The sequence below is a fragment of the Tachysurus fulvidraco genome, chromosome 12 (genome assembly GCF_022655615.1).
Source record: "Tachysurus fulvidraco isolate hzauxx_2018 chromosome 12, HZAU_PFXX_2.0, whole genome shotgun sequence".
In the NCBI taxonomy this organism is placed as follows: domain Eukaryota; kingdom Metazoa; phylum Chordata; class Actinopteri; order Siluriformes; family Bagridae; genus Tachysurus; species Tachysurus fulvidraco.
Genome location: NC_062529.1, coordinates 22278241 through 22290466, shown reverse-complemented (window position 1 = coordinate 22290466; position 12226 = coordinate 22278241). Strand labels below are relative to the sequence as shown.

Below are 12226 nucleotides of genomic sequence, written 5' to 3'. Positions count from 1 at the left end.
ACAACTTCTACTGTCCGCAGCATTTAAGCAACCTCTCAGTGATAAGTCGGACAGGGCAATAGCCATAACTAAAGCATTGGGGATGTTTATATCAAAAGATATGCAACCGTGCAGCGTGATTGAGTGTGAAGGATTTCGTCAGCTGATGAATGTACTCGAGCCGCTGTTTAATATTCCCTCTCGCCCGACACTTCGGTACCACTGTCATTCCAAAACTGCATGACGAGACACGAGCAGAAATTGAAAAAGAATTGTCCGACTCAGCCCACGTAGTTTTCACTACAGATGGATGGACCTCCAGGGCCACTGAAAGTTTTCTCATGGTGACCGCTCACTATATTACTTCGGAGTGGGAAATGAGAAGCTGCGTTTTGCAAACACGCTCCATTTATGAAAGTCATACCAGTGAGCATCTCTCTGAAATGCTAACAGACACGGTGGCAGAGTGGAAACTGGAGAGGGTAAATAGCATAATTCCTGTTATTACAGATAATGCTAAAAATATAGTGAATGCTATCGATTTAGCAGTGGGACTAGGGCCACAGATCGGGTGCTTCGCACACACAGTTAAACTTGCAGCCAAGAGTGCAATCTCACTAAACCAAGTATCCCGACTCTTGGGGAAGGTTAGGAAGGTGGTTAGCTTCTTTCAACGAAGCACAACAGCTGCCCATGCCCTGAAAACCAAGCAGGATATGCTGGAATTGCCTGTTTACAAACTAATTCACGACGTAACAATTCGTTGGAACTCCACATATGACACGTTATGTGGAGAAACAGGCTGCCATCTACTCTGCCGTAATATACAAGGATATGAAGAAGAAACTAAAGACCTTAAAGGCAGATACAATGACCCTGGTGTTCAGGATTTTCTGCACAGAGCCACAGCATTTGATCCAAGATTCAAGTCCCTGCCTTACCTGGAAGAAGGCTCTGTTCAGAAAATCTGCGATGATCTAACCACAGACATTGTGGACATTTTTTTATTGTGTTTTTTTTTGTATCTAACTTAAATTTGATTTATTTATTTAATATATTATAATTTTTTAGTTTTTTTATCCTAATGATAATTGCTGTTTTACTTTTTTTATTTTATTTTTTGGACTAAGCCAAGCATATTTAATCTATTTGTGCCTTTGTAAAATTTTTCTATTCCCCACTGCCCAGTAGAGAATAACTTTTTGCTGCCATAAGAGCTATTTGTTGGCAGCTACACTGCAGTTGGCAGTTTGATAAATGCAAGTTAATTTCAGTCTTTGTGTGCTAAAAAGGCACAAGTTCCTGTAGAGAGAACAATACACATTCTCCTTTTTTGCCAAATAAATGAAAAGCATGTTATCATCAATGTCTTCTCCCTTGCTGTATCAAAATCTCACCTAGATTTTACTCAGAGATGGTCCCAATAATGTGCTTAAAGTCAAGTCAAATTCAGTTAGTGCATGATTACATTACAAAAATGTTAATACTTTATCCTAAATTGTGGATAATTAAGCTAATAAGCTATATATCAAATGCTGAAGGAAATTTCAAGTGTTGAAGATTAAAAGAAAAAATAACAACAAGAACCGTACAGAACTGAAAACCGTGACCCTAAAACCATGATACGAACCGAACTGTGGGTTTTGTGAACCGTGCCACCCCCGATTCTGTGATATTACTATTGCAAGTTGAATTTTGCTGACGAGTCTGGCCCCCCTTTGGGTTTTCTCAACAGCCAACATCAAATCTCATCCCCCAAACATTTCTTGTCTGCGACCCTCAGAGTGCTTACTCATGTTTTTTTAATCTTCAAGGTTAACAATTCTATATATGGTTATAAGGTGTGATTATCACTTTGCGTGCAGATTTTACCTGCGAATGCAGAGTGGGCTTTTAGGATTTCTCTAAAAGAAACAATCATCTAAGTTTACAGTCAATATAAGCAATATTAATCTTATCGATTCTATTATAGGAGAATACATGAACATAAGAAAATGAAAAGCAATTCAGAGTTCTCCTGAACTTCTGAAAATAAAACATAATAAAACATAATGCATTATAATCTTCCTTTCTTTTGAAATCTTCTTCCAGCTGTCTAGGTACAGCGTCTGATCCCTCGTAGTCTTCTTTTAGTCACTCATATACAAAACTCTTCAACCAACTTTTCAAACTTTCGTATTTTTACATCAATTTTCCTTTGTTTATTTACCTTACATTTCTATTTTCTTTCCCTATTTTTTCTTCTCTTTGTACTATCTATTCCTGTCTGTCTTCTGATGGATAAGTTAATAATTGGTTGTGTTGTATCTTTACATTTATTTAGTTTATTGGCTGAGAACCAGTATTAGAGCGTAGGAAGATTCCTGTAACTCCATCCTGTACCTGCCAGGGTCTCACAACAATAATGTGTATGCCATCACATACATAAGTTATATAATCATTATCATGAAAAAAGATTGTTGAGATAGACAGGTACAGACAGATGGAAGTACAGTATATGGTTTCACTTGGGCCAATGGCATTTGCATCATTAAAATTTGAGGTGGTGCTTTAGCATGAATGGCAAGAAGGTGGGTAAAACTAACAGGTTGTGATGATTCTCACCTGTGTGCACACGCCAGGGTTCTAAAGAAACAAATGCTTTTAGATGATAACACTCCTGATTTTAATGTATTTTAAAAATCTAACAAAATCTTTTGTTTCTTTGGGCAATATCCTAATGCTGCTATTCACCTATTAATCTTTTGTCTTGTTGGTCAACAATTATACAGTATGTAATATGTTTACACCTAAAGCCTCATTATACTGTTTAACCTTTTACCATATGTATGTGTAATGTGTCTGTCTGTGTTTTCCCCTTGTTTCTGTCTGCCGTCTCTCCCTGGTATTAATTGTTTTGCTCTGCCCACTCATTGCTCACCATGGATACTAATCACATTCCATCTCTTCCCCAGGTGTCTTGTCTTTGTCTCTAATCGTCTCTGCTTTGTTATTGGCTCCTGTCCACTATATCTACTCTGTCTGTTCACTTCCCGGTTGTTGGTCGTTGTTTGTGTTTGTGTTTGCATTTGGTCTGTGTCGTTCTCTGTTCCTGTTCAGTGTCCCGATCTGTTTTGCCTGCCTACTGTTTGTTTGTGTTTTGTTTATTAAATCCTTAAACTGCATTTGGATCCTCACTCACCTTTGTCTCACCGTGTCACACCGTGACAGTATGATACCAATAAAGTTGAATTGAATCCAATTTAGTGTGAGAGTTTATTTGCTTATTATATTTTTATTAGTTTATTTTAATAACACAAATGTAATAACACACATCCTCACAATCAATTCCTTCAAAGATATATTTATGTATTTGTATATGTAGTAACTTCACAAACATACCCATATTGTTTGCTCATACATTAGAAGAGAAACTAATTAATACACATAACTGTGACATTGTAACAAAGTCGTAATAACTGTAAAAGTGATTAATAAACATTTGAACAATGCAAATGCAAAAATAATCAAACTATAAGAAAATCCTCACTTCTCATATATTAATCATTGGAGGCATACTAAGTAATAGGAATTAAGAATGAACCATTTTTCATTATATCAATGGGACCACTCAAATAATGGACATAACTAGTGCCCAGAAAATCACATAATAAGTGGTGATGGAATTACAAATTATTATTTTCATTGTTTATTCAGGTTTTCTTCAGAAATCCCAATACATTTACTGGGACATTTTGGCAGATTTGTCTCATTTTATATTGAAGTTTTTCTTCAGACTAATAAGAGCCTGCTCTTTAGTGATTTTCTTCCATTCATCTGGATACACAGCTGGTTCGGCTTCAAACTGTTTAGCAAATATGTCATTAAATGTTACAATCACATACTTCCAGTAATCCGAGGATTCTATAGACACGTCAGGGGCAATATGCCAGTCTGGATAGTATTTCCGGTAGTCTTTAAAGAGCTGAGGTTCAAAATTTGTTTCTTGAGTTTCAAATGTTCTGTTGCCAACTACACTAGATGTACAGATCTCTTCACAGAGAGCATTATCATTTAGGAAACCGCAAAGCCCTTTTGGTCTGTGCACAGCTGCATAGTGTTGCTGATGTTCCTTTCCTCCTGCCTCACATGGTATTTTGCAAAATGGACACGTTTTCCCACATCCAAACACTCTCTGAAAGAGCACATTTTGGGGCTTCACAGACACATTGTTCATTGTCTCTTGGATATCAGGTGACCTGGAGATCTCATCTATTAACTGTAGCTTCATCTCATCAATACATTCATAGAGACTTTTGGTGAAGGGAGCACAACTGCTTGTATTCTGAAAGAGGACCTGTTCCACTGTGTTCATGGACATTGGGATGACAGAGATTAAAAATTTGCAAACGTTCTGGATCAATTTTGTTGTACCCTCTTCATTATTGGGCAACGGAGATCCATTGTCATCAAGCTTTGAGGTTTCCATTGCTTTCATGATCTTCTGCATTATGTCGTTGAGCTTCTTCATTTTTATGTTTTGCAGAGATATGTCTTTGGAAAAGGATTTAATGATATGATTGTAGATCCATCCTTTAACAAAAGCATTATAATGCAAAATGTACCTTTCAAAATCCTCAAAGCTGGATTTTTCCAGTAGCTCCTTTTGAATTGTGTACTGAAAAAGCACTCGAGAACTATACTCAGTTGGGTTATTTTGCAGAACTGCATCAACAATGTCAGGTCCGATGGACTGGTCGATGTATTCAGTCACTGCTGGTTTGAGACAGACCTGAGTGAATTCTCTTGCTTTCCTGTGGCACTGGTCATTCTTTCTGTACAAATCAATGAAATCAGAGAGATACTGACTCTTATTTTTCTGTAAACGTTTTAAAGGATCTTGTTCAGCAAGATACTTCTTGTGCATCTCTGTGAACCTTCTAGATGCAATGCCACAAATGTGCAATTTCAGGTCAAATTCAAATTTTGTATCATAATTGGTGCCTGCTTTTTTGAGGTATCCATCAATTTCATCAAGTAGATCTTTTGTAAAATCAGGTTGGTAATCACCTTTGGATTGTGTAAATTGTTCAATCATCGTGTAGCAACTGGAAATGGCATTGTCTGCAATATTCTGTAGATCATGCTTTACACTACGGTGTGCATATAGTAAAGATTTTAATTTTCCCAATTTCACATGATCTTTCTTGGCCTTGAACTGTTCTTGTCCATATTCTGTCAATGTCATAATTGTCTGCAAATATTGTGTGACGTTACGATGTTCAAAACTTGAACGAAACTTGATAAAGACATCCTGAGGAACATCTTTTTCTGTAAGACCAGAGACATTTCCCACCTCACGGCTCCACATACTTTCAAAATAAGCTTTGAGATCCTCGTCAGTCACCTCATCTTTACGATCTTTGTAATTCTGCAGAAGTTGCATGACCTTGCATTTAATTATAGCAGCTTGCTTATTATGTATGTCTTCAACTTTCTCCTTGTTTCTTCTCTTTTCAAGAGCAAATTCAAATCTTTTTCTCACTTCCTCTGTCAGTTCACTCTGCAGCGAATTAACGCTATTAGCAAAATCAGTTTTGTACTTTTCCACCAAATGCACATAACGGTCCCTCTGTTTATAGTAGTCTTTCAGTTTGTCAGTTATTAATTTTCTTTGAACTACAATCTCTTTGTTCAGGTTTTCCTTCAGTGTTTCAGCGACTTCTCGAAATGAACTTGTTTTAGCGTTAGACAGCTGAACCTCTGCTTTACAGATCAAAGACAAAATATGTCTTCTGAAAGACCATTCCCAGTCTGAAAACTCTTTGCAAAGGTTCTCATAGGCATGGGCCACAAGACTGTTTCTGAAACTGAAGATAAAGTTCTCAAACTTCACTGCCTTCCACAAGCTACTCATCCATTGCAGGAACTCTGGGATCTGGGAAGGTTGTTCATTCTTTCTTGCTCTAAGTATCTCAAAAAGAGTTTTCTTAATATCAAGAACAGCCACACTGTAGCCTGAATTAACTGGTGCCATTGGTGGAGTGCCATGCCATAGGCCTGGTATATACCAGTTATTCTTTTCGACATCATAATCCAAAACATCTGTGAATTGTTTTATGTTAGGCTTCTTTTCCATCCCAGCTGCAATCACTGTCATCTCATTTAGTTGTTCCAAGAGCTTTTTTCTTTCAGTTAGGTTTTTGTTATTTGCTGATACACCACCAACATTTTGATGAACAAAGTAGCAGACTGTCTTCTTACCAACTTCCTTCATGCGTAAAAATGCATGAACTGCTATCTGTAACACATCCTTCATCTCTGTGGAATTCTCCATTGCTATATTGATTATAGTTACATCACTAAGACCAATGACAAATGTGGCCAGTTCATTGTCATGCTCATAACTGTCTTCCAGTTGTGCCAGTGCTGGTGATTTCAAACCCTCTGTATCAATCAGAAGGACAAAGTCACAAAGTAACTCTTCCTTTAAGTCTTTACCCACAGGGATGAGAATCATGTATGCTCCACGTGTGCATCTTCCACTACCCACTGCAAACTGGACTCCAAACATAGTGTTGAGCAGTGTTGATTTACCAGAACTCTGAACCCCTAACACAGTTATAACCAGCACGCGGCTCTTTCCCCCAACCATCTTGTGAAGCTCCATGAGAACATCGCTCACCCATTTCTCTGGGATATTTGATGCATCTCCATCAAGTAGTTCAAGAGGAAACCCAGCCAAAAGCAGTTTGGCAGCCAGAGTAGGAAGATTGTTTATTTTATCAGATATTTTGCTTGAACCAAATGAAGTAACCTCATAGATTTGTCCCATTTCTCTCATGTAATGCTCAATGCCAAGAGAAGAATCCAGAAGTTCCTGGTCTAATCGGGCTATAGCATCTCTGTCTTTCTTTTGTTCACACTCTTTGTATTTTTGCCGAAGGTTTGACATGTGTTTGCGTGAACGCATGTCCATCTTTAGTCCCATCCATTTCAGAAAGAAGGCTCGCTCAGTATCATCAGAGCTCAGCAAAGCATCAATGAACATCACCATTGTTTTGGTCATTTTGTACTGTCTTTGTTTGTTGCAAATTTCATCAATTTCTTTTTGAAGTTTACTCTTGTATTTCTCCAGGCTCATTCCTCCTGAATTCAGTAATCTACATCGCTCTTTCTCTATTTTAGCTAGTCGTTTCCAATTTTCACCTTGTAGTGGCAGCTGTGTCTTTTTATAGTCTGTTATTTGACGAACTCCAATCGTTTTCAAGATTTTCCCTGCCATTTCTTCAGCTGAGACGGAGGCTTTTCTTTGAATCTCATCAATGGCAAGACCTAATTCCTGAGCAGTCTCCTTCATGGAATCAATTCTAAATGATTTGTGAGATTCAGTTAGAACAGTCTTAATGGAAGAATTGATCGATTTAGCAAAAGTAGCCAAATTTATTTTTTGGCTTTTCTTAATTATGTGGTCTCTATCCAGCTGCAGAGTATCAATCACTGCCTCAATAGATGACTTCACCACCTGGGTCATGTTTCTTTGAGAGTTCACCACAAGAAATATGCTGGACTTAATTTCTTGTAAAGAGGCAAACAGCCTTTGTTCATTTTCATCAACACTGTCCAGGAAGACAAACACAGCTGTTGACACCTTAGTAAGGAACCTGAATTGTGTTTCAAATGTGCAAGCGTCACCTCTTAAATTAGCAATCGCTACTGCCTCAGGGAAGACATCAATGCTATTGTTCCCACATGGAAGATTCCAGCATAGTTCAACCATGCCATTAGCAATTAGCCTAGGTGCAGATCCTCCAATCATTTCTCTATGAGAAAAGAAGTCCTGGTGCTGCTGTGAATTGTTGAGCACTTGGTTCAAAACTTGAGACTTGGACAAACTGCAATTACTTAATCTCACAAATGATACCAAGGGAATTTCTGCATGAACAACACTGTCTTCAACAAATCCTTTTGATTCTGACATTGATTGAGGACGCCATTCTTTTAGGATAGCTCTAAGAGCCCATAACATAAGAGTACATTGATTATGTACTCCTTGAGGTAACAGAAATGGTATTGCAAACTGACACATTGACATTTTCAGTGCCATTTCTTGCTGAAGAAAACTATCTGCACATAAAAAGAGAGCAGTGTGAAGATCTAGAAGGTTAAAACTACCATCACTGTCCTCTTCACTAAACAAGTCTTCTGATTCATCATTTTCACAAGGTGGAGATTCTATAAACCTTGAGTTTGAATTAACCATTAGTAACTTTCTCAGGAAGGCCCATGGTATTGCTTTCAGTGAGTCAGGCTTTTCATTGGACAATGTGGCACTGTTGATTTCCAGTAATGACTTTAGGGTCAGCTTGTTTGGGTAGTACTTTTCAAGTCCCAGTGTTTTCAAAAGTGAAACAGGTGCATCTGAAAATTTAAACAAATTTTATTTTGTTATATTAAAAATTATATGTTGTGATAAATGATAAATGCCACATATGTGTATCAGGTATCGTTAGGTGACATTTTTATTTATAGTTAATCAAGGTTTCCACAGCAACATACAGAACTCTTGACCAGACTCTATCAAAAATATATTGGTCTTATACCACCCCCTAAATTTGCATGAGTAGCAGTTCAAAATGATGCAGTTGGCTTCACATGCTTCAGGACCATATAGTAGCCTTTTCCCCCCTGGTTGGTAGTTGTTTTGGGATAGTTGACAAATTAGTAAGAATTGGACAGTTTTTCAGTTAGATCTGGGAAGCTTCGATGATTCAGGTGGTAACATATAGCCATCTTATGTATTTCCAGTTGAGTACTTTAATTAAAGTGTGCATTTGGGAGTGTATTTTCATAAAAATTGAATGATGGGTTTAGGTAGTGACTATAGGAAAATAATCAGTTTTTGAAAATATTTATTTATTTATTTATTTATTTATTTATTTATTTATTCATGAGGCGTGTTTTGATCACGAAAAAAAAACTCTGTAATAATAATGTAGTCACAGGCATATGCTTTTCACAACATTATTATTACAGAGATTTTTTTTTTTTTTTTTTTTTTACAAACATAGTCAATTTAAAAATTTAAACACAATTACACCAGCAGGGGTAATTTAGTAAATGTGCAACAGTAACATAACTAATAACCTAAAATAAATAATGGCCATAAACATTATGTAACTGCCTGGGTTGAATTTATTTATTTATTAGACGTAAATATTAATTACCAAAAATTAGTCAACAACACTGGATAATTATGCTTCCTTCATTTGAAAGGAAAGCAGTAAGCTGTATAACAATTTAGCAAATCTATCCCTTACGTATATAATTTATATGTAAAGTGCAATATTGAGACCAGAAAGTCTAAAGCAATTAACCCAGCATTTGGATTAAAGGAATAATGTAACTTTGTACCCTGTAATAGTAGATGTTAGATATCTCTACCCCATGTTTATGTTCTAAGCCCCATTTCCCTCTATGATGCCATAAGGTTATTAACCTCAACTCACCACTGAGTTTGACTGAGTCCTTCTGTGATGATCCTGATGGTCTGATTGAGTCTTTTGCTACACACAAAATAAAGTTATGTAGAAACACACGAATGCTATTACAACTCCACACCCACAAACACACAAGACATGAATACATGAATATTTTAATACCATGTTGGTGAAAATTTTAATGTATAGTTCTTACATTTAGAGTTATTTGTAGTAGAAGCCATGTTTCTTCAGCATTAGTCTGTCATTTTAAGTTACAGATCAAATAAATGTTCCTTTGTACCTGTGGAGAAAAAAGAACATGATTTGATGTGGTAAATGTTATCAAATGTAAAATGAAATCAAATTTCCAATCAGTTTGTCTATTGTGGGTCTGCTTTATATATAAGTATACTATAATAATTTCATAAACAACTTATCAGCTTCTTGCTATTAGCTGTAGCTTCTGAGTTTTAAATTCAAATGAAAAAATTAAAAAAGCACCACAATATTTTCATATCCTTCAATATTTCCATATATTTAGTAGTAGTTTTTTACTACTGATTTGGGTTAGACAAGACTATATGTGCTAGATGTGATGTCTAGCCTTCAGAATTAATCATCAGCATCCCTTGATCCCTAGCACAGAAACCAATGTGACTTCTTTTCTGTTTACTCTATACCTACCTACCTCTATCTACTTTATCTCTGAATACCAAGAGTGCCCAGACAGCATGTTTTAACAGTGAACACATTTACAACAGAATGAATTATCTAAAATAAATCTGTTGTAAACTATTAGACAAGCATTTCTTTTGTATAATTAGTCTAACGTTTTACAGTAATTTACAATTTTTCAGCACTGTTATGATATCAGATTAACAACAGAACAAATACAATAAAGCTACTTTTGATCTTGCTTAGCTTGACCTGGCAAATTCAATGAGCTTTTTGTCATATATGCTTTAAAACTTGTGTAAGATTAAAGGAATTTCTACTTTATGTCACTCCTACTCTCTTACATAGTACTAGCACTGTCTATGATTTGTTTACAGAAAAATCAATATTTTTAGCTTAGAATGATTGCTGTTGAATGGTTGGATAATATATTTCTGGATTTCCACTAGTTCTAAAGCAAAATCTCATTATCTGCCTAGTGAATAATATTACAGCAATCCTTATACCTACAGTCAAGTTCTCTATTTTCTAAAGCACACCTTGTTTCATGAAACAATAATGTGTAAGGTTTGTAGACGTTAAAGGAAGAAAATATTTGAAATGCAAAAAGTATTTTTATTGCTTACCACAATAAGTCAATTACAGACTGTTAGGATGACTTCTCATGCCGACGTCTGTGTTATCTGTGTTTTAACTGCTGCTTGTGGTCACTATTTGTAATCCCTGAGATGGGTGTAGAACAGATTTGTAGAGCAGGTTCTGCAAGTGAAAAGCAGTCTGAGGTGACATTTGCTCATGCTAATCAAGGCAATTTGCAATACCAATGCATCATAATGATTTAAGAATTTTTCAAGATGCAGAAAATAATAAGCATTTTTGGTAACAAACTCCACCTTTACTGTAAGTACACATGGGTAGGTTAGGGTTAGGGTACACATGGGGACTTTTGCTGACAAACAAAATGAATATGTGGTAGTTAGAATACAAGTTTCCACTTATATAATTTTATATAACATTATATAGATTTATATAGAGTTAGAGATTTTTACAATACTCGTCATTTCACAGCAGCTTTACAGGAATTATTTACATTCATTTAAATGGTATGGCCTAGATATGGGTATTAAGTGTATTATGCAGCAGAATACGGGTTGTTAGAAATACACTTTAATATGCAGTAGATTATTATCATACAGTAAGAATCATTCGTTGAGAGGCTACCATTTTTTTTAATTAATAAATTTAATTATTATCCAAACATACTTTTCCAGCAAAACATTTTCCAAATGTTCAAAAAAATATATGTTTTTAATTAATAGATATATTTGTGGTAATTTGACCAAGCAAACTATTTGCAGAACCTTTTGACAAAGTCTTACAATTTCTGTAAGAGTTGTGGTGCAATGTTCCTCCGATTTTCAAGCAAAAAATGATCACTTCATCCACAACAGAGCAGTAATTATTAACTTTTTTTTTCTTCAGTGCATCCCATATATTTAGGGCAGTTTACACTAGTTGTACCTGGTCATTCCTATTAGTAGTTGAAGTGATTCTAGCTGCAGATTCTAATGTGTTCTTTTTTTTCCCCAAAACTTTTGTCCTTCTCTGGGGACATATTTCATCTCCAGAACCTGGGCTTCTTGTCAAAATTAAACAGAGAATAAATGAAGCTTGAAATGAATAGATAAAACAAGCTAAGCTGCTTTAGTCTTACTGGAAAAAAACACTAACTCACACATGTTGAACACAATAAGTACAACAGGTTTGTCTTTGTTTTTTGTCTCATTTCTCCACCTCATTTTTGTCAAAACAAATCTACGCCCATGTAATTTACAGGTACTGTATGTTCTTATAGAAAATCTTTCATAAAGAAAGTAAGCAAGAGTTACTGGAATGGAAAGCTAAACCGAAAGTTAAAACCTCTGAGGTGCCACCTGGCAACGCTCAATGTTTTTTTTACTTTTACTATTTTGTTAAACAAGTTAAAGGTCATTCTTACCATGTTTTTAATAGTTAATTGTGAAGAAACACAGGCGCAAAATGTAGAAAATACACAAAAATGATATAAAACATTATTTAATATTTATTCAAGTTTCCATGCATGTACACAT

General features: G+C 35.7%; 1 protein-coding gene across 1 annotated transcript; it reads right to left on the bottom strand.

The window, feature by feature from the left end:
• Positions 1 to 3373: 3373 nt before the first annotated feature.
• On the bottom strand, positions 3374 to 10836 carry LOC113651425 (up-regulator of cell proliferation-like). Its single transcript, XM_027160192.2, has 4 exons — positions 10742 to 10836; positions 9655 to 9741; positions 9468 to 9524; positions 3374 to 8379 (listed from the first exon to the last, which is right to left on the bottom strand). The coding sequence occupies exons 2-4, from the start codon at positions 9680 to 9682 to the stop codon at positions 3728 to 3730; spliced, it is 4737 nt and encodes a 1578-aa protein (XP_027015993.2). The 5' UTR covers positions 9683 to 9741; positions 10742 to 10836; the 3' UTR covers positions 3374 to 3727.
• Between the last annotated feature and the right edge of the window lie 1390 nt (positions 10837 to 12226).